This window comes from Macrobrachium nipponense, chromosome 8, assembly GCF_015104395.2.
Source record: "Macrobrachium nipponense isolate FS-2020 chromosome 8, ASM1510439v2, whole genome shotgun sequence".
NCBI lineage: Eukaryota > Metazoa > Arthropoda > Malacostraca > Decapoda > Palaemonidae > Macrobrachium > Macrobrachium nipponense.
The window spans coordinates 12,983,885-13,010,126 of record NC_087203.1 but is presented as its reverse complement, the minus strand read 5'-3'; the positions used below and the strand labels follow the sequence as shown (position 1 = coordinate 13,010,126).

The following is a 26,242-nucleotide window of genomic DNA, read 5'->3' as shown; positions in this document are numbered from 1 at the left end:
ATATAAATAAAAATATATAAAAAAATTCAACATTCGGTCAACTTTAACTCGTCCGAAATGGTCAAAAACTGCAATTGTAAGCTAGTAATATTCAATCATTTATCTTCATTTTGAAACAAATTGGAAGTCTCTAGAACAATATTTAGATTTATGGTGAATTTTTGAAGAAAAAAAAAATTTTTGCGTCCGCGCGTTACGAATCCATGCATCATTTTGTGGTAATATTTTCTCTGTGTTGCTTTCATCACTTTACAATGTGTTATATACCAAAATGATTGCAATTTAGTGTAAAATACAAAAAAAAAATTAACTCATTAGCTTTAACCGTTTTGTTTTTGCGCTATCATATATCGCATTATTTATATATAATGATATTTTTTTCATTTCTGATGGTTGCATACTAAACTTCAGGCAATGACAAAAAAAGGAGCCAAATATGAACTCTTAATCTTGAAAACTAAGTGCGCTGTGATTTTTTGAAAATATTTTTTCCGCTTTGGCGCTCACTCCGAGACCTCCTCGGCCTACGGGAGACAATTTTTATTATAGCCCTTAGGCATTTAAGGGTTAATATATCAGCATTCCATTTCTTGTGTTGGACATATGTTCAATAATTTGTTTCCTAATATTGCTATTGATATTTTATTTTCAGCTTTAAGTACTATTAATCTCGACCAGTTATCTGGTCCAAAAAGATGACCAAAATGCACCAGTGTTGGGTTAAGATGATAGTTTCTATTTCTTTTTGGACCTTGCCTGATGTGGGCTATCTGTGTATCAGATTTGTTTCCTTTCTCTGGTTCCGTTGTTATAATATTTGAATATATTCTGATTGGTTTTTACTTTTTTGTACAATTTCTATGGGCCCTGACGGGTGTTTTAGATCATATAATTTATTTGGAACTGGATGATCCTTTGCTGCATTTTTATCCAATGGTCATCAACTGCGCCGAATTTTGTCCATCAAGGGGTCCAGGGGTACATAAAACTTTAGCCGTATTTACCATAAAAATTAGAGAAAAAAATACATTTTGAAAATATATCATTGGCTTTTTGTGAAATTAAATCTTCCGCCAATGACACAAGTGAGAAATAACTCCCAAATGTCTGCATCCCTACCCTACCCAAAAAGGGGATGGCATAACATGATTAGTATGGCCCAAATGTAAGCAATACCCGCTTAGTAGGACTGAGAGTATTACAAAAATACAATTATCCCCATCCTAACCATGTCATGGGCAAACTGGACAGAATGCCAAGAGTTCTATTCCTAAAACCAGGAACCCCTGGAATCCATGGTCCAGCTCCACAGAATAGGTCCACCTGGAAAACCAGGTCCAAACATTGTTGGGTAGATGATGGATCTACCACAGTTTCCACTATTTAGCTTTGGACTTAACTTTAATCCAAGTTATGATATGTTTTCTTGTATATTAGATATAGAGAATTTTGACAAAAGTGGAAAAATCCACAGATATTAACTCAAAAATTATATAATGTTATATGGGACTCTTGGGTTCAAATCTGGGGAAGAAATTCCTGAGGTTTGAGAGCCCACTCACCAAGGTAACGTGGTCCCAAAATGAGGGGGAGGAGTTGTGACATTAGGTGAAAGTTTAGCTGGGGGTAAGAAGGTACCACAAAATCTTTGGTGTAACCGATGGCGTACTGCACTCCAATGAAATCAGAGAAACTTTCTTCCCTCACTTCTTTTTCCTAGCAAACTTTACCAACTGCTCAGAAAGCCATACTCGACACATTACAAGGACTTGATTGAGTACACTCAAGCTTCGGCATGATGCACACAATGTATGTGGGGTAATCTTAAGAGAGGAAGGATCCAATTGCAAGGCCTTTCCTTCCCTGGACAATGCCTAAGATTTAAAGGTTTCCTCTCTGCAGGCAGTTGCAAATTAGGGGTTTGTATATTGATATAATTAGCAAACAACAAGCAACCATATATTTCAGAAAACACAGAAAAAGAATGTAAGCAAATTACATTCAGGAAGAGAACATACAAAAACATCTGAACATGAGAGCGGCTGAAAGCAAAGAGGAGTTGAGACCGATGAGTGGGCAGGGCTTTGCGGCCCCCACCCCCCCAATCACCAGTAGTTAATGACCTTGTTTGCAAGTTAAACAGCCAATCCAGCTCATTTTCACAACCTAAATGTTACATGAAGGCTTTCGGATTTGTATTTGTGTTGGAACAAACCCAGAGAAAACAGTACATTTAACAATCTGTCCACGTCCTATCAAAACCTGTGCCAGTCACTAAAATTGGTCTCGAGGTACATAAAAAAATATAATAAGTGAAGATTGCTTATGATTCAGGTGGTTTGATGGCAGAATGGGCATAAAGAGCAAATAATGAATGCAAACTAAGGAAATAAGGGGCTGTTCATACATCCTTGGCTTTGCTTCATGGTAGGTAAAAAACACTCCACAACACTGAGTGTGTCTTAAACATGGAATCCATATAAACTAGAAGACAACACATTTCAACAGAGGAAGAGACAAGTTCTGGAAGGAACTCTTCTCTTCACACTGGAAGCAGCGCTATCAGGCCAGGCTAGGTCCTCCAATATCACTCAAATTCAGGGTGAACTAGTAATGGAATACTTTATGAATTAGAAAAAAGAATAAGGAAGACAAAAAAAAATTAGTTAATAAAATAAAATTTTCAAAACGCTGTGTTTGTCCAAGAAATCATTCTGAATAATCGAAGTGGCCTATGGATCAATTGCGACAAGGCAGAAGACTTACAGACTTCTGGTGTACCATGGGGTAAACAGAAAGATGATAATGAGCCTAATGAGACATCTCTGTCCGATGATTCTCACAATGCCAAATGTGGAGCACAAAATAGGAACCATAAGCGAGAATCCAGAGCCAACCAGAGACTTAAGCCTGTGATGGCCGGGCAGAGATCCAAATTAGAAGATAACCCTCGACAGAGGAGAAACAATACTAAGACAAACAAAAACTCAGTGAGAAGGCAGTACAGTGGTCCCCCCGTATTTACGGGGGATGCGTACCAGACCCCCTGTGAATAGTTAGAACCAGCGAATAGTTGGAACCCCTATAAAAATGCTGAAAACAGCCTATTTTGTTAGTTAAAACTCAAGAAAAGCCACTACAAATTTTTATATTTGGTTTTTTTAATAGTTTTATCACAAAGTGCATTTTATGATGAAATTAGGCTGCCGTATGTTGAAACTAATAGCTATATAATTACTTGTTAAGTCTCATATACAAAAATATCAGTTCTACATTTCCAAAATTTATTTCTTGCCAATTTTGGGAAAATTCCCATGTACTTGAATTAACTCACAGCAGTTTACAAAGATGCATGTGGTAATTAAATTGAGCTTCCTCTATATTATTTATAGATACTATAGTTTCCTTGTAATAAATTTCTCTAACCTACCTCAATTATGTCTTCATTTACTTTCCACACAAAATTTAGAGGGAATATTCCTTTTTTTCCAAAAACTTCACCACACCACCAGGCATCATCTACTGGATTCAATCCAATAATAAAATCACCTGGAAAAAGAAAACCTGTCAAATGGCATGGAAAACCTTAACATAAGTCTGTCTTAGAAATATTTAACTCTCAGAATGTATAGTGATATTTTAACAAGCACACTTGCAAAAGAATTAGGAGTTTGAACGTTTTAACTCAGATATATTCTTCAACAAAAACTTCCTATACAATACATCACACAAACCTCTAGCAAAGCCAAGATCTCCTGCCTGAGCTGGCTGAAAATCAGCTGCAGCAACAAAAACTGGACTACCTGCATTATGTTTTGGAAGATCTGTTTTGACTATGACACTGGAGGGGACACGGCCCACTGCGCCCCCACCCTCAGCTTCCACCCAGTGACGATCAACCACTGAGTGTATCTGAAAATTTATGGTAAATGTAAAAAACAACTGAAGATCATGGTAATCTATAATGGCAATTAAGAAATTATCTAACCAATTAACGTTTACTGAGCAAAATCACAATTGTTGAAAGTAAATTGTATTTTTCCTAACTATACAAACCTGAGGTCCTTTACATTACGAATTACTTTCAGCGTAAGCTGGAATATGGCCATCAAATTCTTGAACAAGGTGGTTTGGCAGGAACTACTGTCTGGTAGGTGGATAGGCCCACCTGCCTGGATGTAAACACTCCAGTTTGTCTTTCGGCCCAGGTTTCAGATTGAGGGGTGGCATGAGACGGGCATAAATGTAAAGGACCTCAGGTTTGTATAGTTAGGAAAAATACAATTTACTTTCAAAAACTGTGATTTGTTCCAACACGATATACAAATCCTCAGTCCTTTACATTAGGAAAACTTACTGATTGGTGGGAGGAATGTGAGTGAGCCTCCAGAACTGACTGGAGTTTAGCACACCTGGGCTATTCTTCCTGGTCGTAAGAGCAAGGAGGAGTGCCCTGCCTCTGACAACTTGATCGGAGTATAAGAAAAGCATGATCAAGAATGAGACCTCTGGCCCTTATCGAAATGAGTGAGGAATCGTGACTCATCTGAAAACAGGCTGGGAAGAATATCTAGAGTTGGAAGCATTAATGCAAAATTCTGGGAAGGGTTTGCCTTAATGCCAGTCCCCATCCTCCCCTTGCTAGAGGAAGGAGCAGGATTGCTTCGATGATTCTGATAAGAAAAATAGAAAGGAAACTTAATGTACAAGCTTATCACATCAATTGCCAAACCAGCAAGTGTAACTTCCGAGTCCTATCCTCAACCTGAAGGAAGAGGAGTAGAAGGACGAGGAGGGGGAAGGTGGAGAGGCCAATCACTCTTGCATCCTTCTTACCTCTAGAACCGCACATCTTAGGCGAGATGCAACTTGTCCCCTCGAAGGAGCTGGGTAAGAAAACACAACTTGTGAGCATCCACCACTGGTCCATGGAAAAGAGGTTCCATATGGATAACCAGGTGGCATGGCAGTGAATGTGTGTATGCATGGGACTCAAGGGAAAACGGTGACGTTTGTCAGAATAAATGATAGTTGTTAACTTTGTTGAGAATGTTTGTGTACAACGTTGCGCATTGCGCTCGTCATTTGTTTGTGAGGTTTGTTTATGTTTATGTTGTGAACGGGAAGGGGAAGCGATTGGAAACTATGTAGCCACTTGTCAGGTTGGGACTGAGAGGTAAATAAACACAGTTTTTTATGTCTGCCTGGTTTACCCTGCCACACTGGTCCACACGATCAACAAATGGTAGCAGAGCGTGGTTGTAGCAGGAAAGAGGGGATTGACAAGTACTAGTTTAGAAGATAGGCTAAGACATCGTAAACATGAGTAGCGTCAGCGAATGTGGCGGTAGGCTGGTATTGCCAGTTTTCGGTGCTGATAAGGGCTATGACCGCTGGAAACAAGAGCTAAAACCATGGCAGCTTGTCACAAGCATCGAGAAAAAGAAACAAGCTGTGGTTGTTGCCCTGTCATTCCCAGAAGGAAGAGAGGCAAGGATGCATGTAGATGATTTCTTGTGGGGAGGAATAAAGAAATTTGAGTGTAGTCATTGCACAAATCAGAAATCATTTTCAGGTTAGGGAACCAAGTAATGGTATATTCAGATACGTTGGCCTGGATATTGTGCAGAAAAGCATGGTGTCACTCTTCATCAAAATGAGTCTTCTAAATCTCTTGAATCTATAACTGTAAGCACTCAGAGAGAATTAAATAAGAATATGGATTGTAATGAAGAAGAAAAGGAGAACTTTAGGAGTCTAGTAGACCAACTAGGGTGGTTATCCACAAATTCAAGACCTGACTTGGCATATGATGTGTTGGAACTTAGCTGTAAAATAAATAACCCTAAAGTAAAAGATCTGATTGAGGCAAGCAAATGTCTAGGTAAAGCCTGTACCTTTGAGAGCTGTATGTACTTCCCAGGACTGGGAGACAGTTTTAAGTTTTAGTTGGTTGTGTACAGTGATGCTTCTTGTGCCAATCTCCCCGATGGATTTAGTAGTGCTGGGAGCTTTGTGATTTTCTTAGTGGGTGAAAATGGAAATAGTTGTCCTTTATATTGTGAGTCAAAGAAAATCAGAAGGGTTGTAAAAAGCACTCTTGCTGCAGAAACACTAGCAGCTGCTGAGGCAGTGGATATGGCTTACTATATTGGAAACATGTTGTCCCAAATATTGTATGATGGAAAGAGAAATCTGCCTATGGAACTCTATGTGGATAACCGTTCACTTTATGAGAATGTGTACTCTGTTAAAAATGTTTCAGAAAAGAGATTGAGAATTGACATAGCTATTTTCAAAGAATTAGTTCAGAATGGAGAGTTTAAGATATTTTGGGAGGATTCAAAAGCAAAGTTGGCTGATATGTTAACCAAACCGGGGGTAAATTCTTTGAGAATAGGTAGTGTTTGAGAGTGGATCCCTGAAATCTTATAGATTTTATAAGCAGATAATTTCATTTTTTTTCCTATGCCATAATAATGCTTGTTGCTTTGGACATGGATTTCTTTTTTTTTCTTTCGAAAGAGAGGGAATATGTTAATTTTGTTGAGAATGTTTGTGTACAACGTTGCGCATCACGCTTATCATTTGTTTGTGAGGTTTGTTTATGTTTATATTGTGAGCGGGAAGGGGAAGCAATTGGAAACTATGTAGGCACTTGTCAGGTTAGGACTGAGAGGTAAATAAACAGTTTTTTATGTCTGCCTTTGATTTACCCTGCCACACTGGTCTACACAATCAACAATAGTGAGTACTATAGTTTAGTTGATACAGGGCCACAATTTTCCTTAGTGAGTGGGTCAGTAGTAAGTGAACTTGAGAGATGCAATTGGGAAGTGAAAAGGCAGTGTACAAGTGTAAGAATAAATGGGTTAGGACAAGGAAGTGTTTTAGTTTGGGAAGAGGTACGGTTAAAGGTTAGGTTAGGAGACCTCGAAGTAAAACATAACTAGTATAGTTATAGGTGAAAACAATATGCCAGCTTGCTTTTTGAGAGGGATAGATTTTTTGAGGATGCATGATGTAGGCGTAGATATAGGAAACGAATTCTTAGAAAGGGAATTAGAAAAATAGCTAGGATTCAAGATTGTAGTGAACTTTGTGGGTATGATTGATATTGCTAGGAGTGAGAATGATTTGTTAAGTGAGGAAGAAATTTAGGAAATACAAGATAAGTGCCTGGAGATAAGTATGTTGCAACAATGTGTTTTGGGAGGGGTACATGTGGAAGATTGGCCATGTGAGGTGGATGTATATAAGAAGGTTGCTAAACAGTTTGTCATAAGTAAAAACATAGTGTACTTTTTACATCAGGAAGGGGTGTAATACAGGAAGTGTATGTGCTGGTGTTTTCTGTCGAGTCAGCTGTGAGTATGTTTGTTGGTGCATGATCGGTTTGGGCATATGGAGAAAAATAAGTTGTGGGAATGCATGAGAGAGAGATTTTATGCAACTGGGTTGAATAAGATTTGATTGGATGTAGCTGTCACATGTGAAGACTGTCAGAGGGTAAAGTATCAGTGTGTGCATGTGAGTCTGCCTGTGTTCCAATTGCAGATGAAAGAGCTGTTTGAAATGCTTGTGACTTATTGTGTTTCTTTGTCTAGAACTGCAAGAAGACACGTGGGGAGGATTATGATGGTGGATCACATGAGTAAATTTGCCTGTGTGTTTCCCATCAAAGATAAAAGGAGTGAAACTGTTGCAAGAATGGTGGGTCAAGTGATGTTGCCTATGTGTGTGTGTAAGCGGGCAAAAATGTTGAATGATAATGGACCTGAGTTTGTGGGATGGAAATTTGAAGAAATGTTGAAGGAATGGGGTATTGTGCATGTGTATACTACTCCATACATGCCCAGTGCAAATTGTTTGGCTGAAAGGACCGTTAAAACAATGACTGAGATTTTGCAAATGATGAGTAAATGCAACAATGATTGGGGTATGTATGTAGGACATGCAGTGTGGGTATATAACGCCACACTGCAGAAGAGTATAGGTATGTTTACTTGTAAATATGTGTTGAATTTTGAAAGGATTGTTAGGCTGCGGTTAAGTCTGTCAGAAAGTGATCGGGATTTGTGGAAGAAAGCGAGTGAAAGGTTTGAAAGTTTTAAGATTAGGGATAAAGTGTTGAAAGAGGTGGTTGAGATAGGAAGAATGAAAGTGAATAAGGTAAGGGAGCAATTTGAAGGGCCTTTTGAGATTTTGGAAGTGGGACTGAGTGGATTGAGTGGATTAAGTTATGTTTTGGGGAAATTGCAAGTAGGTAGGGGGATGGATGAGTTTAGGGCACACCGTAACCAGCTCCATAAGTGGAGGGAAGTACCACAGTATGTTTGGGAGAATGCAATGAGTGAATGGTTGAGGGTGAATAAGTATAAACCAAATGTCAGTGAACAAATGGGTCTGGAAGATTGACAGTTAGTGTTGGTTGAGTATGGAAGAAAACAGAAGAGTGTAGAGAAAGGAAGTGGAAGGAAGAAGCGTGAACAGCATAAGGGTGTTAGTGGTAGGGTGCAAAAGCATGTAACATGGACGACTTTGAGGGAATGAATGATACTTATAGCATATGTGGGTTTGAGTTAGCAGGGATATGTGAGACCTCAGTGGGAAGGAAACAGAGTACTAAGGAGGTAGTTGATAAGATGGATAAATCTTTGCAAGAAACTGACAGAAGTATGGATGAACTGAGTGGTTTGGTAGCAGAAATGAGGGGGATATTGGGACCAGAGCTAGAAGATGTCGGTGAAGCAGTGAATAAGATTTGGGAAGATAGTAGTGAGGGAGATAATGGGAATTTGAATGAAAGTGGTTTGGAAGAAGTGAATGGGGATGTAACTGAGAGAATGTATGAGGGTCCTTCAACAAGATCCAGGTGGCCTGCATTGCATCCGATCATCCTTGGGTGCTGCAGAAAGCAATTTAGTGTGGGTGTTGTGAGTGTGTGTAAGGAGACGTTGTCAAATGTAACGGGGGAGGCAATATGGAGGAGTAATGATGGTAGTTTAAATTTGACAATGTCTTCGAGGGTTGCTTGAAAGAGAGCAAAATTGGTGGAGGGATAAATGGGAGTGGTTTGATGGCAGGCATAAGCGTGTGGGTATTGTCTGTTGTGGCAATCGCCGATTATATCAGTAGCAGTAGTGTGTTAAGAGAGTCAGCACAGCCTAGCCCTACGAATCTGGAGTCTGAGATGAGTACATGTGTTTGTGTTTTGTATGTTCTGTGTTTTGGTAAGCCAATTGTCCTGTGTGGGATCTTCTTCTAGCGAGCAGAATTGTCTATCTTCCTGGAGAGGAACGTGGCAAACAGGTCGATCTGGGGGGGGGTCTTCCCCAGAGGGACCATATTTGTCTGCAGACTTCTGAGTGGAGCATCCACTCTGTCGGGAGTACCTGGTTCTCTCTGCTCAACCTGCCTGCCCCTTTAGGTTTTTTTACTCCTTGAACAAACCTTGTCCGCAGAATAATGCCCCGTTCCTCTGTCCAAGTTAATAGATCTCTCACTATTTCATTCAGTGAGAAAGAGTGAGTGCCCCCTTGATTCCGGATGTAAGCCAGAGCTGTGGTATTGTCGGAATTGACTTGAACTATGTACCACTCCTCTGACTTCCGCTTCGAAGTATTCCAGGGCTAGATGAATAGCCAGGAGTTCCTTCGCATTGATGTGCAGAGTAGTCTGTTGTTTAGTCGGAGGTACCTGACACTTCCTTTGGACCCAGTGTTGCTCCCCAACCTGTTTCCAAGGCATCGGAAAACAACACTAGGAGAGGGTTCCGAATCAAGAGGGACACCCCTTCGTTCTTTGCTAATGGGGTTAACCACCACTTCAGGTCGGATTTTATCCCCTGTTGAATGGGAAAAACGTCTGACAAGTCTCCTGTCTTTTGACTCCACATTTGTTTGAGATAAAATTGCAGAGGTCTGAGATTTAATCTCCCTAGGGAAATGAACTGCTCTAACGAGGAAAGGGTGCCCAGCAGACTGAGCCATTCCCCTCCTCCCGCCGAGGTCCGTTCTTTTCCCCTAAGAAGTTCGAGATCTTTTCTAAGCCTCGAGCAATTCTCTCTTGAGATGGAAACGCCCGAAAACGCCCCGAGAATCCATCTGTATCCCCATAGCCTAGACTGTGTTCTGTCTGGGGATCAATTGTGATTTCTCGAGGTTCACGAGTAGTCCCAGAGATTTTGTCAAATTCAAAGTCTTCTCCAAGTCCTTCAAGCACTGACGTTCCGATTTTGCTCTTATTAGCCAATCGTCCAGATAAAGGGATATATTTATTCCTTCTAGATGTAGCCATCTCGCAACGTTCATCATTAGCTTCGTGAACACCTGAGGGGCCGTAGACAGGACCCGAAAAGCATTAGGCCTCTGAATTTGGAATAAACCTTTTCCCTGCATCATGAACCGGAGATATTTTTCTTCGATGATGGATGCAGGGGACATGAAAGTAAGCATCTTGTAGATCTAAGGAGACCATCCAATCTCCTGGACGAAGAGCCGCAAGAACCGATTTTGATGTTTCCATAGAGAACTTTGTGTTCTCTACAAATCGGTTCAATGCGCTCACATCGAGGACCGGTCTCCACCCTCCTGAGGATTTCGGAACCAGAAAAAGACGGTTGTAGAATCCTCGGGAATGCGGATCCTGAACCACTTCGATGGCCTCCTTTTGCAACATCTGTTCTACCAGTTGCAATAATGCTTCTTTCTTGGCAGGGTCCCTGTTGTATTGGGGCGACTGACAGTTCCCTCGGGTTCGTTGTCAAGGGAGGCCTGTCTCGAAAGGGGATCATATATCCCTTTGTTACCACTGAAAGGGACCATCTTCTGCCTGTCTCCGAGTCCATTCTTCGGAAAATTTCCGAAGTCTGGCCCTTCCTACCGGTACTTGAAGGACTGGTGTCTCATTTTGCTTTCTTGATAGGTCTGAATGAAGACCTACCTCTCTTCTGTAATCCTCTCTTCTTAAAGGAGGGTCCTGGTCGAGGAGCTCCCTCGAAAGGGCTGTTGAGGAGTACGATTCTCTCTCTTATCAGGCACCGAAGTTCTTGATTTCTTTGCAGATTGGGCCAAGAGATCTTGTGTGGCCTTTTCTGTCAAAGAATGAGAAATGTTCCTTACTAGTTGTTCAGGAAACAATTGGTCGGACAGAGGAGCATAAAGAGATGACCTCTGAATGGGAGTAACTGCTTTCGTCAGAAAGGAGCTAAATAAGACTCTCTTCTTCAGAATTCCAGTTCCAAACAGCGAGGCCACCTCTCCTGATCCATCTTGAACCGCTTTGTCCATGCAGGACAGTACACTATAGAGGACCTCTGGACTAAGAGATTCATTCTCTTGAGTCTTTTTTGGCCAACCCCACCCCCAAGGGACCAGTCTAAGAAGTTAAAAACAAACTTCTAATGACCTTAAAAACAATCCCTTGAGGAGATGGTCCAACTCAGAAGTCCCCCATGTGATCTTTGCTGATGACAAGGCTTTTATCCTTGACGAATCCACCAGGTTCGAAAAATCTGCTTCGGCAGTGGTAGGGAGAGCTAGACCCAGTGATTCGCCCGTCTCGTACCAAATTCCTTCTTCCTGATAGCCTGGAAGGAGGGCAGGCAAAGACTGTCTTCCCCGCCTTCTCCTTGGATTTAAACCAATTTCCTACGAATCGGAGAGCCTTATTCATGGAAATGGTTGGCTTCATTTTAATGAAAGATGATTGCTTCGGGACCTTAGTACTTGTAAATAAGACTTAGGAGAAGGAGGAGCAGTCGGGCTTAAAGAGTCCCCAAACTCTTGAAGTAAGAGGGCTGCCAGTGTCTTGTAATCTGACAAGCCTGGAGCCGAGTGGTCTTCAGAGTCCGAAACTTCTTCCAAATCCAACTCCATTTCCGAAGAAGATTTCTTATTTTCCATAGGAGACAGGTCTCTTGCCGTATCTGCCCCACTCTCGCAAGAACGACGACCGCCTGTGCGATAACTTGCGTCCCTACGAGAGATAGGTTGATCCTGCAAGACGACCTTATCCTTCTCCTGGCAAGAGTGACGGCCGCCTGTGCGACACCTTTCTCTCCTGTCAGAGGAAGGATGTCCTCTCCTATCGCTTTCGCCGGAACCACCTATATCCTGACAAGGGCTACGGCCGCCCGTGCGACACCTAGTTTCCCTGTCAGGTAAAGGTTTATCCTTCCGAAAGCTAGACAAATCCTCCTGGCTTAATTGTCTTTTGGAAGAAGTCCGTCTCTTAGATGTCACTTGTGGCTCATTTCGCCAGGTTGGCGCTCGTGGCTCCTTGCGCCAGGCTGGCGCTTCTGGCGCATTGCGCCGGGATGGCGCTTCTAGCACATTGCGCCAGGCTGGCGCTTCTGGCTCTTCTGAATCGTAAAGAGCTTCTAGCGCATCTGGCGCATTCTTCGTTCTCATTCTAGTAGAATCCGAAACTTTCGTTATTCTTTCCCTCCCTTCGTTTTCTTTATCGGAAGGAAAGAGTCCTTTTTTCTGGGAGTCTCCTTCGTAAAAACTCCTACTAAAGCGGAAAGCTGCTCCTGTACATTTAGGAGAATCTTCGCCGCAGCATTCTCTTTCTCCTTTCCTGATTCAGGTGAGGGAGGTCTAGAAGAGGAAGGAGACTCCGATTTACGTTTCGGAACTAATTTTCTTTTCTTCCTCTCACATGGAGATCCATCGGAGAAAAGCTCAGGGCTTGAATTCAAAGTTGGAGCCTTCCAACTCCTCTTTAAGGGGCGTGACAGTTTCATCAGAGCTCCAGCCCCTTACATTAGGTGAAGAATCTGACGAAGAAAAACCTATTTCAGGATGCTTTTTTCGAATTAGCGGATCCTTGGCATTTCGGGTCGTCACAGAATCTGCCGAGGGGACACCTGATCGGTGGGGATTCTCCATAACCTCCGTAAGACTTTTGACATTCCTTCTCCTCTGGGCCTGTGAGCTTGAAGAGGTCTAGCCTGGGAGCGAGATGAAGCCGATCAGACGCACCTCCACTGCACTAGGGACACTTAAATCACTATCACTGTGCTTACCTTGTAACGTCAGCATTTTACGTTCCATCCTTTGTAGTGCAGCTTTAAGATCTGCAATTTCCGTTGCTGGATTTGCAGTCTTAGTACTAGAGGAAGAAGATACAGGTTTAGGGTTAGGTGTTAATTTAATAGGCTCGTTAGAGCGAGACCTACTTACGCTTCTAGAGGAAGCCTTCCTAGCCCTATCCATCTCCAATTTCCTTAAATAGGAATTTAAATTCTTCCATTCTTCCTCATTCAAACCAACACATTCATCACAGGTGTTAGATATAGAGCATTCATTCATTCTACACCCCTTACAAACTGTGTGAGGATCTACCGAAGCTTTCGGTAGCCTCACCATGCATCCCTCATTTACACACTGTCTTCTAACCGTAAAGCTAGAATCCGACATTGTGAGAAAAATCCAAAAACCAAGTCCAAATAACGTTCCACGAAAGAGTATGCCAAACCAAAGATCCAATACGTCACCAAAATAACCAGCTTAGAAGATCAATAGCGATGAAAAATCACAAAAATCAAATCAGGAGTAACAACAACAATGTTGCTGTCACGGCCGATAGAGAAAATGTCTTAGAAAACGGGAATGATTCCTATTCCCGCCACCAGCGGTGGGGTGGTAGATCACCTGACCTACCTGTAGAGTGTGCCGCGAAATTCGAATTTCTATCGGGGACGACGGAGTCTATAGCTAAGTATATATCTGACAGGTAAGTTGAATGCATAAAAACAAACATTCACACACTCTGTCATCCCCTTCAAGGCTTTCTTTTACAACTAAAGCCTCAGGTACCATATTCGGATTCCAGTCACTTTTCACGATACCATTGCCCTTACCATGCATCCTAGACATTGTATCAGCAATTACATTTTTACTCCCCGGCACATATTTTCATCTAAAATCAAACTCACTCAAATCCTCAATCGTCCTAGCTATCCTAGCATTCACACTTTCCTTCTTGATCATATACACTAATGGCCGATGGTCCGTCCTTGCGATAAATTTTACTCCATACAAAAACACTTTCAACGCTTTCACACAAAACCATATTGCTGTAAGCTCCTTCTCAACCACCGAGTACTTCAGCTCTGTTTTATTAGAAGCTTTACTCACACGCAATTACTCTCATTTGTCCCTCCCCATTCCCCTCTAGCTTCTGCACCAAGCATCCTCCCATACGAAACTTAACTCACATCAGCATACAACGCAAGCTTACTTGCATCCTCACTATGTGGCAGAATCAAAGCTAAGTAAAAAAAACAAGCAAACTCCCCACAGTTACGTTAATCTTACAAGCTGACAAAATTTCCACATTCACACTTTCCCCTTTATGTTAATTTTAACCTGCAGGACAATTGGTTCAACAAAATACCGAACACACAAAACACAAACATGTACTTACCCAACTCCAGATACTCCGGGCTAGGCGGTGCTGTCCAATGGATATAGGCTATAGGCTAGCCGACACACAACCACCGCTGATAACCAAACACAAACCAACCAACCGAGACCCACAACCCCACAACAACTCAACAACCCGCCAAATCACTGCAGACGAACACCAGCAACTCGAAAGAACACGACAACCACACAACTTACCCCAGCACAACAACCTGCCAACACCAACACTGCCCCAACCACCACTCGCAGACACCGAAATGCACTACCAACCTCACCACAACCAGACTGACACACACACAACAACTTTACAACCCCAAAATCTATCAAATAACACATCAACGGACAAGACTGCTGCCAAAACCAACTCTATGACTTCACTGACCGCCTTACTTCTTACGACTCTCGTACAGACTCCCACCACCGATCTTCACAACAGAGCGCCATAACAGACACATGTTTCTGACCGCTGTTTAACCATTCCCATTTATTCTTCCACCAATCTCTCTCTCTCTCTCTCTCTCTCTCTCTCTCTCTCTCTCTCTCTCACACACAACCCTTGGAGATGTTGTCAAATATAAACTACTATCATTACTCCTCCTTAACTACAGTCTGAAAAGCCAAGGTGACATCTCTAGCAGACTCCTCTTTCAATCTCTTAAGTGCTCCCACCATTCGCTCACCCCACCTCAGCTTAGTACAATTTTTCTTCCCTGTCCATTCAGTCAATGGCTTCCCTATATCCAAACAATGCCTAACAAACTTCCTCCCTAACTCAATCAAAACCAAAAATCCTTTAACTCATGCACGGTCTGGGGACGTGGAAACTCCCTTACTTTTTCCATAAATTTTTCACTCTTCCTTGTGCCACTCGCACTCACCTTATGACCAAGAAATTCCACTTCCCCAGCCAACCACGTACACTTCTCTAGCTTCACTTTCATTACAACCTCTTCCAACTGTTCTAACACCTTCTCAAGCAGTTCCACATTCTCCTCGACAGTCTCACTCACAATCAAAACATCATCTATAAACACAGTCACCTTCCTTCTATCAAAACCAGCCAACACTACATTCATCGCCCTCTGGAAGACAGCAGGTGCATTAGCCAACCCAAAATTTAAGCTGTAACATGCCAGCTCCTTTCCTCAAGAGGCATCTGGTAATAGCCCCTTACCAAATCTAATTTCGTGAACACTCATCCCATGCATCTTATACACACAATCAGACACCACATTCATCAGGAATCACTCCTTCACAGTCACTTCATTTACCCTTCTGTAACCCACACACATCCTCAAACTTCCATCTGTCTTATGTACTGGGACTATATAGGACTATTCCAAACACTCTCGCTCCTCTCGATCACTCTCACTCTCAAGTTCCTCACACTGTTCCTCAATCTCTTGGGTAATAGGTGGAGAAAAGTGTCGGGAACACTGATATATAGGGGTATCGTCTTCCAAAACTATCTGAATTCGGGAAGCTTAAATCCCCCCAAATCCTCGTCACCACAACTCAACGCACCCTGCCTATCCCACATTTCCATCAACCGCTTCCTCTCGTCATCCACCTCAATTCTTTCTCTCAACTCATCATACTTCCAATCATCATTTTCTTTCACGCTACCTATCATCACCTGCCGTACCTTAACATATCTTTCATTGTTCGCATGCACCAACGTATATAACCCTCAACCATATACAGTAGTACCTCAGGATACAAAACTAATCCATTCCGATGTGGCCTTCATGACCTGATTTTTTCGTATTGTGAACCACATTTTACATGTAAATTGCCTAATTCGTTCCAAGCCCTACAAAAACACCCCAGTAAATTATTTCCAGGCCTACAACACATGTTCTAGGGTTACGACGCCAATCCGACAGAAGAAATGACTCCAAAAAGGCAAAATACTGTACATACTTGAGTAATATTCAACTGCATGTAATGTTCAACCCCATTTTTACTCCATATATTAGGACTTTAGCATCTGTCCCTTCCCTTAGCAATAAGCCTGGCCTTTGTTAGCAGTTGCTACTGTAGCCTAGTCTATGATTCTTTCATCTAAACTGAAGAAGCTAAAAGCTTAGAATATGCCAATAAAATGTATAAATAATCAGTATGTACTCATTTCAAATAATTATTAATTAATCATTACCTATAATCATTAACTATAATAAAGAAACAAACAAAAAAAAGCTTCCAAACTCTTGTTTACGTTCAGCACTACGAGTACCAAATGATCGCCAAGCAACCACTTTTACCTAGCACACAGTAAGTAATCATAAATTTTCATTATCTCTCTTCAACTACTGAAACTACCAAACAGTATAATAACCATTCATTTCTATTCTTTATTCTATCTTTACCTAATGGAGATACCGAGTTACTGACAGCTATAATGAAATATATAATATTAAAACAGAAGAAGAATTCTAGAAAATATTTGTTGGCTTCGATGATAGCAGTCTGATTTATTTTATATTATATTATATCTTGTTCACAATTTTTTTTATTAAATGTATTGCATGTACTCATTTCAAATAATTATTAAGTAACCATTAACTATAATAAACAAACACAAACAAAAAAAGCTTCCAACCTTTTGTTTACGTTTACACTACGAGTAGCGAAGGATCGCCAAGCAACCACTTTTACCTAGCACACAGTGCAGTAATCAAATTTTCATTATCTCTCTTCAACTACTGAAACTACCAAACAGTATAATAATCATTCATTTCTATTCTTTATTCTATCTTTACCTAATGTTTTTTTTATTAAATGTATTGAATGAATAAATTTTTCAATTTACAGCATCCTTTTACCAATAAAATACATAGAGCACATGGGGTAGATGCTGACCAACAGGAGAGCAGGATCTTACAGCGGTGACTAGCATCAGGAACCAATGGGAGAGCGGGAGGATGGTGGCGAGTCTACTCAGTTGGCGGTGCGCGAGTTTTAAAATTGTTCTCGGTGGTCTGGGCGAATCTCGGAACTTTACAGTAACACCCTTTCGTAACCTGAATTATTTTCATATGCAGGGGCAAAAAAAATCTTCGTATTTCTTTCATAACTTGAATTTTTCATAAGTTGGAACTTTCGTATGTCGAGGTTCCACTGTATTCACACTTGTCACTGTTGATAATCCCAAGACTATCCAGCCACGCAACTTTCACACTAACAACTTCTCTGACTTCTTGCAGCACTTTTACACTCTCTTTCGCAACCAACGGCACCCCCTTCCATATTTTACTGTTTACCCCTCCATCCCTATCCTAGTACAATTCTCCACATACACTCCCTTTCAAACACAACTCAATCATATTCGTGCTCGGATGGACCACCATTCCACTCTTCTTCAGGAACCTGTACCCAACAACATATACTTTTCACTCATTCCCTCAATCACATAAAAGTCACTTTCATCCATCACTACCCCTTCGATTTCTACATTTTCAAGCAACATTCCCATCACAGGCATACCTAAATTTCTTAGTCCTCGTACCTTCCCTTTACATTTCCTAATTTTACACTCACTCCGCAACGTTCACATCCATTCTTAAAAAGAACACTGACGCTGCACCCGGTATCAATCAAAGCAACAAAACACCCCTTTGCACCTCACTTTTACACTCATTTATGAGCTCTATCCCCAAACCCTTTTTCATGCAACAATTCCTCATGCACATGCTTCACTCCTACTGCCTGCACATCCGAGGACCCACCCAACTGAATCCCTTTGTACCTAGTTTCCAGAATTCCCAGCCTGACTCATCCTCTTTCACCTACACACACTGGCACATGACCTTCCATTCCACATTCAACACATTTCGCACACACTTCTTTACACATCCTAACATAATGCCCATTCTTTCCACAATTACCACAAACATCGGTCACACGGGTACCCCGACATCCACTCGCTATATGCCCTACCTGCCCACACCTGTAATATGACCAGTTTGTCCACACCCAAAACACGCTCCCAACACCCACCATCACTCTTTCTTCTTATGTCCTTGCTTTCCACTTCTATAACAGTGCTGTTCTTGTTCACGACTAACAGGCTCTACTCTTCCAACACTTGCACTCCAATCTCTTCTAAGGTTAACTAGACTTACGTTACTTGCTCTAACGCTCCTATCAACCACTCTCTCTGCCATTTGTCTCAGCCCTTCTAAATCTGCTTCCCTATAGCTCTTCAACTCTGGTATACCCTCAGCTTCTTCAATCCTAACACAAACACTTCTATTCTCCTAACACTAACACTTCTACTCTCCTTCATACACCTATCTAACTTGTAATCCTTCACTATTCTAAAGCATCATTCCATGTTAACCTTTCAATCGTCCATCACATTTTCTCCTTATGTTTCAGACTTATAAACTCATACACATTCTCAGGCACAGTTGCCAACAACTTCCTTACTAACTCTCTTTACACTCATTTATCCCTTCATCCCCAAACTTTTTCCTGGCTAATGTTTCCAACTTGCACACATACACTGACAACGACTCATCATGCTTTCTCCCATATCAAATAATACTCTATCCTCTTTGCCTGTTCCACAATCCTGGCTTTCACAATCTCATACAGCACATTCCCTACACTCATCACTACCCCATACATACTAAACAAAAATCCTGTCAAAAAGCTACCTAACTCTCTTGGTATCCCCATACCTAGCCACACAATACTTCTCATATTCCTTAAAAAAGGTCCCCTATATCCCTACTACTATATTCCTTATATTGTGCACATCGGGGTACCTCTCTCATATACACAGCCTTTCGTACTTCCTCCTCACTCTCACTCTCACTTTCGCTACTTCCATCCTGATCCCTCTTAACCTCTTCTGAACACTACGAATCAACCTCCATACTAACACCCATGCTCTTGATTATGCTATTCTTACCTTTCTTCTTTCTGCCTACCTGTTTCCACTTAGCGCTATCTAAATCACTCTCAGCCCAATGTATTCAGTCCTAGTCTCATCCAGTCTGTCATCCTTACTAGCCTTCATTCCCTTAGTCGTCTTCTTTTCCTCAGCTCCCTTCTTATTCTTGTCTTCAGGTTTATCCTTACCCTGTGTCTTCCCCTTCTTTCCCTTACTTATCACAACCAAATCACCTTGGTCACTCGTACTCTCATCTATTCGCTCTTCCACTTTCTTTACTGCTCATGGCCCATCACAAGACCCAGTAGGCCTACCTCCGACAGCTCCCTCTCCAAAAAACCCCTTTCATCATTTTCTTCATCTCTTGCACACTACTCATCATCGATCCCAGCTTTTCATCCATCTTCTCAACCATCCGCTGCTCGGCCTCTTTCACTTCCTCTTTCATTCCCTCTTCCGCACTCCTCATCATTCCTCTAAACTCTTCTACCTTTTATACTTCTCAAACTCAAGCCTCCGCCTCTCATTCTCCACTTCCATTACTTTCCCAACTTCCCTCGCCAACTTCAGCTCCTCCTTCAACCTCTCTACCTCACTCAATCCTTCCATCTTAAACTTTCTCACCACTCATACACACTAGCCTAGACCAATTGCCCTGCAGATGCCATGCCAGTAGTCCCTGTTCGGGCATAAAAAATTTCTGTGGTGGGATCATGCAAAGTAACAAAGCAAGCGAAATCCCAACAGTTACTTTAATCACACCGGCTGACAAATTTTCCCACAGCCGCACCTTTCCCCTTTACGTTACTTTTTACATGCAGGACAATTGGCTTACTGAAACACAGAACACACAAAACACAAACACATGTACTCACCTCAGACTCCAGACACTCAGGGCTAGGCTGTGCTGTCCGCCGGATATAGCTAGACTAGGCTAGTCGAGATACAACCACCACCGAGAATCTCACTACCCAAAACAGACAAACACCAGAACCGTACAACAACTAAAAACACAACACCCCAATCACCATGCAAACAAACACCAACAGCTTGAAAACGACACGACAAATCATACGCCAACTCCAACCTAGCACAACAAACAGCCAACACCAACAGTGTCCCCAACTGCTAAGTCAGACACTAAAATGCACAACTAACCCCTTCAACTTACCACAACTAGACAGACACATGCACAACAACTTTACAACTCAAATTTCACTCAAATCACACAATATCACTGACTCTCAGTGGACAAAACTGCTGCCAAACCAACTGTTTTGTACCTATGACTTCACCAACTTCCTCACTTCTTATATGACTCGTAACACACTACTGCCACTAATATATTCGGTGATCGCAACAACAGACAATACCCACACGCTTACACCCGCCATCAAACCACTCCCAATTATCTCTCCACCAATTTTGCTCTCTCTCTCTCTCTCTCTCTCTCTCTCTCTCTCTCTCTCTCTCTCTCTCTCTCTCTCTCTTCCACACAACCCTCAAAGACGTCGCCAAATTTAAGCTACCATCATTACTCCTCCATAATAACACTAAACCAACTTTCATATCCTCAGATGTGGCAGGGTTGCAGTCTGGGGATCTACAGCAGGCTTGGTTGACAATAGGCCTTCCTGGCACTCACTCTTTGCAAGGCCTAGTGTCGCACTTCTCTGGCATTCCTGTGACTCATGGTAGCAGTGGTGGTTACACTGACAATGGTAATGATGCATAGATTTGCATCAGTACCTACAGTGGTGTTTGCTCATCACTCAATGAATGTGACTCCCTCTGTGGTGATGGGCACTCACTGTGGTGGAATTAAAGCTAGTAAAGTACAGCACACAAGATTTTCCCACATTTATGTTAGTCTGTCAGGCTACCAAAATTTCCCCCTGCCACACTTTCCTCTTTATGTTACTAATTACTATCAGGAATATTGGTTCGAGATAAACAACCTCTCAAAAACCATGGATGTGCTCACCAACTCTTGACATAATCAGGGCAAGATGCTGTGCTGTCCACTGGATTCAGTTGCTGAGACACAAACAACTGCTGAATATCATACACCAAAAAAACAAAAAGGGACCAAAACCATACAACTTAAAACAACACAGCAAATCACTAGACAAACAAACACCTACAAATCCAAAACTTAACACAGCTCAACAAACACCACAATTCTAACAGAAACAAATAGCACCAACCAATATCGAGACTGCATGACAACTCAGAACACAATAAACAAATAACACAAACACACACCAATCAACAACAAGACTACACAACAACTCACAACCACAACAATTCACAAATCAAACACAACAGAAACTCACAAGCTCAACAACCTTCAGACGGACACAAGCACAACAAACTCAATTACACAATATCAAAACAATCCAGAAAACACACAACAGCAACTCACTACCTCTGTCCAAAAAAGTGCCTCACTCGACTGACTGCCAAATAGACTGATCACTTCTCACTCCCTCAAGGCTCTGCGACCGAATCCACAGACAAACCGAACCGCCTGCCAACAAACAATTCACTCATTAACTACCCATACGAACACAAACAACCTAACGAGACAACAACCAAAACAACCAGCCACTCTCTCTCTCTCTCTCCCTCACATGCAACCATTGAGAACATTGTCAAATGCAACTACACTACACCACTCCTCCATATTTCCTCCCCTGTTACATTTGGCAACGTCTCCTCACATACAACATCCACACTACGTATATTGCTTTTCTCAACACCCAGAGATGTTCGGATACTGGCCCCCTGGATCTTGTTCGAGGCTCCTCATACACTTTCTCAGTCACCTCGCCATTCACTTCTTCTAGACCACTTTCATCCAGATTCATATAAACTCCCTCACTACTGTCCTCCCAAATCTCATTAACTATCTCATCGACCCCTTCTAACTCTGGTCTCAATATCTCCTGTATCTCTGCTACCAAATCACTTACCACATTCACACTCCTGTCAAACTTCTGAAGGGACTCATTCATACTGTCAACTACCTCCTTACTACTTGGTTCCCCTCCTGTCGAAATCTCACTAAACTCTGTTAACTCAAACCCACACACTATATTGTCTCATCCATTCCCTCACCAACACTAACCCCTCGTGCATTCCTCACTTTTCCCTTTTATTCCCTTTCTTTACCTTCTTTCACTTTCTTCCATACTCAACCAATACTAACTGCCGATTCCCCAAATCCATTTGCTCATATTTATTCACTTTCAACCATTACCTCATCACATTCTCCCAAACATACTGCCACACACTAGAGGACCCACCCAACCGAATCCCCTTAACACCTAGTTTCCCGAATTCCCAGTCTGACTCATCCTCTTTTGCCTACACACACTCGCTACATGACCTTCCATTCCACATTCACCACACTTCGCACGCTGTTCTTCACACGTCCTAGCATAATGCCCATTCTTTCTAATTTCCGCAAACCACGTTTATACGGGTAGGCCGACATCCACTAGCTATATGTCCTGTTTGCCCCCACCTATAACATTTAATGTCCCTATCTCTCTGACTCTCTCTAACTAAATAACCCATCTTCCCACATCCAAAATAAGCTCCTAACGCCCCCTGACATTCATTCTTCTTATGCCCTGATTTCCCACATCTATAACACCACACTTACATTGCTTGCTCTAACGCTCCAATCAACCACTCGCTCTGCCATTGCCTAGGCCCTTCTAAAACTGTCTCCGTATAGCTCTTAAACTCAGTCATACCCTCACTTACTTTGGTCCTGATGCTGACACCTCTGCTCTTTTTCATAATCCCCAACTATATCTAAAACATAATTCCACGTTAACCTCTCATTAATCCATCTCATTTTTGCCTTACATTTTTCCTAGCTAATGTTTCTAACCGGCATACATACAGACAATGACTCACCAACATTCATTCTTGCCTCCTCAAAATCATTCTTCCTCCTATACCTAACACTATTCTTTGCCCTCCTAGCCTTTTCCATAATCCTAGTTTTAACACTTTCATATGACACATATCCTATACTCATCACTATCCCATACATGTTTAAGAAATACCCAGTCAAAAAATCTCCTAACCCCCTAACCCAATCTCTCCTATTATCTTTGTACTTGCCATACATTATTTCTCGTATTCCTTGAAAAAGTCCCCTATCTCCCTACTCCCATATTCCTCATACCGTGCACATTGGGGTACCTCTCTCATATACACAACCTTTCGTATTTCTCGCTCACTCTCACTCTCATTTCCACTACTTTCATCCTGACCCCTCGTAACCTCTTCTGATTTAAAATGATTCCACTTCCTTATCCTATGTCTTCCCCTTCTTTCCCTCATTTATCAATTTATCACAACCAAATCATCTTCATCATCACTTGTACTCTCATCCACTTGCACTTCTACCTTCTTTATCACTCCTAGCCCGTCACAAGGTCCAGGAGGCCTACCCCCAACAGCTCCCTCTCCAATCAGTCCCTTAACCATCTCCTGCACTGCTATCATCCTTAACTCTAATTTCTCATCCACCTTCTCAGTCATCCACTGCTCCGCCCCTTTCACTTCCTCTTTCATTCCTTCTGCATTCCTCATCACTCCTCTAAACTCTTCCAACTCCCTTTTTTGCTCCTCACACTCAATCCTAAGCGTCCCTCAACAAGCACAATTCCTCCCTCAGCCTCTCCACTTCAGTCCAATCTTCCACACTCATTTTCTTCACCAATCATACACAACTCACTGTATCAAACATCCTGATGCTGCCACACCATAGCAAAGCAAACAAGATTTCCCCACATTTACGTTAGTCTGTCAGGCTACCAAAATTTCCCCCTGCCACACTTTCCTCTTTACGTTACTAATTACTAACAGGAATATCGGTTAAACGAGATAAAACACAAAAACTCTCAAAAACCATGTATGTACTCACCAACTCTTGACATAATCAGGGCAAGATGCTGTGCTATCCACTGTATTCAGTTGTTGAGACAAACAACTGCTGAATATCATACACCAAAAAACCAAAAAAGGACCAAAACCACACAACTCAATACAACACGACAGATCACTACACAAACACCTATGACACCAAAACTTAACACAGCTCAACAAACACCACAATTCTAACACAAATAAACACCAACCAACATCGAGACTGCACAACAACTCAAAACACAACAAACCAATAACACAAACAAACGCCAATCAACACCAAGACTACAACAACTTACAACCAAAACAATTCACAGGTCAAACACAACAAACTCACAAGTTCAACCACCTTCAAACGGACACAAGAACAACAAACTCAAACAATCTTCAAACGGACACAAGCACAACAAACTCAATTACACAATATCAAAACATTCCACAAAACACGCAACAGCAACTCACTACCTCTGTCCAAAAAACTGCCTCACTTGACTGACTGCCAATTACAGACTGATCACTTCTCAATCCCTCAAGGCTTCGCAACCGAGTCCGCAGACGAACCCAACCGCCTGCCAACAAGCAATTCACTCACTAACTACCCATATGAACACAAACAACCAAACAAGATAACAACCAAAACAACTAGACAATCTCTCTCCCTCTCTCACAAGCAACCCTTGAAAACATTGTCAAATGCAACTACTACATCATTCCTCCATATCACTTCCATTTACCAACAACCCAGCCTTCGGTGCCACCTCCACCTGGATTTCTTGCGATATCACCCATTGCCATGTTTGTTCCTATTGTATTACAAGGCTTGGTCACCCAGGGTTTTCCTCCAGTGGTCATGGCTCCTGTAAAGTTCCCTCCTCTGGTAGTAGGAGCTCTGCGTCTGCTCCTGCTCATGCTGTTCCTGTTGCTCCTTGGTTTGATGACCTCACTGCCGTCCTGAAGAAGCTGGCAAAGATGAAACCGAAGAAGAGAGCTCAACTTCATCTCATCGTCTGGTGTCTCTTCTCCTTCTCCTTCGAAGGCTAACCTGCTGAAGAAAAAGAAGGTAGTCTCTCCTCCCCCTATCTCATCATGGGACTTCTAAGGGTCTGCTTCCTACTACTGAGGAGACAGTTGGGTCTTCCCTTGGCTCTCTTGTTCCTTCAGGAATGGGAACCGTTATGCTTTCCCCAGGGTCTATGTAACAGGAGGCACGGGAGTGCAAACCGTGGTTTGCGCACCTGTTGTTAGTCCTAAAGATTCTGCCTCGAAGGCTAACACTGCATCAGGCACTCGTTGCCAAGCTTCCCTGAATGCCTGCATATCTTCGTCCTGGGCATCAGCTGCAGCCCCCACCCACCCCCAAAAATCTTCCTTGCCCGACGAATCAGATGAAGACAAGACAATGCCCGAAGGGGAAACAGCAAGAAGAGGAAACTTGCTGGGAAGAAGGAAGGATGACAGAGGGTCAGCCACCACGGGTGTCGTTGGAGGTGGGTTACCCTCAAAGAAAGGCTGCCCTTCCCCTGATACCGCTCCCCCCCTTTAAACTTCTCCCATGGCTCAGACCACCAGGAGCAACACTAAGTACAAGTCACAGATCTAGAACATTCACATTTCCGCCATTTGGCGCAAAGGGCAGGAGTGTCAACATCAGGAAAGGAGAGAAAATTATTGCATCTCTTGCCCTCCCCACTCCCAGGCATATGCATTGTGAGAAGGGCTTAAGTGGCTTATGGGATTCTTGGGTTTGCATGATTCACAAAAAATCACAGACAATATAAGCATGGAACACAGACAGATCAACTGGGAAAAGGTGAAAAAAAAAAAAAAAAAATTCAACAGCTGTTGGGCACAGAGGTGGAAACAAATCCTTACTCGACAGTGACTGCCTTAACCACCTTGTTTAAAAGTTTAATAGCCAATTTCCAGCCTTCTCAGAAAATAATTCCCAATGTAAAGGACC

At 42.2% G+C, this 26,242-nt stretch overlaps 1 protein-coding gene across 4 annotated transcripts in view; it reads right to left on the bottom strand.

The window, feature by feature from the left end:
* LOC135222616 (dynamin-binding protein-like) overlaps nucleotides 1–26,242 on the bottom strand; it is a 334,340-nt gene that overhangs the window by 203,180 nt on the left and 104,918 nt on the right. For all 4 annotated transcript variants that reach the window (XM_064260713.1, XM_064260714.1, XM_064260712.1 and 1 more), the window contains 2 exons: nucleotides 3,735–3,912; nucleotides 3,431–3,549 (listed from right to left, as the gene is read on the bottom strand). In XM_064260713.1, the coding sequence (XP_064116783.1) occupies nucleotides 3,431–3,549; nucleotides 3,735–3,912 (297 nt within the window). The remainder of the gene's footprint in view (nucleotides 1–3,430; nucleotides 3,550–3,734; nucleotides 3,913–26,242) is intronic.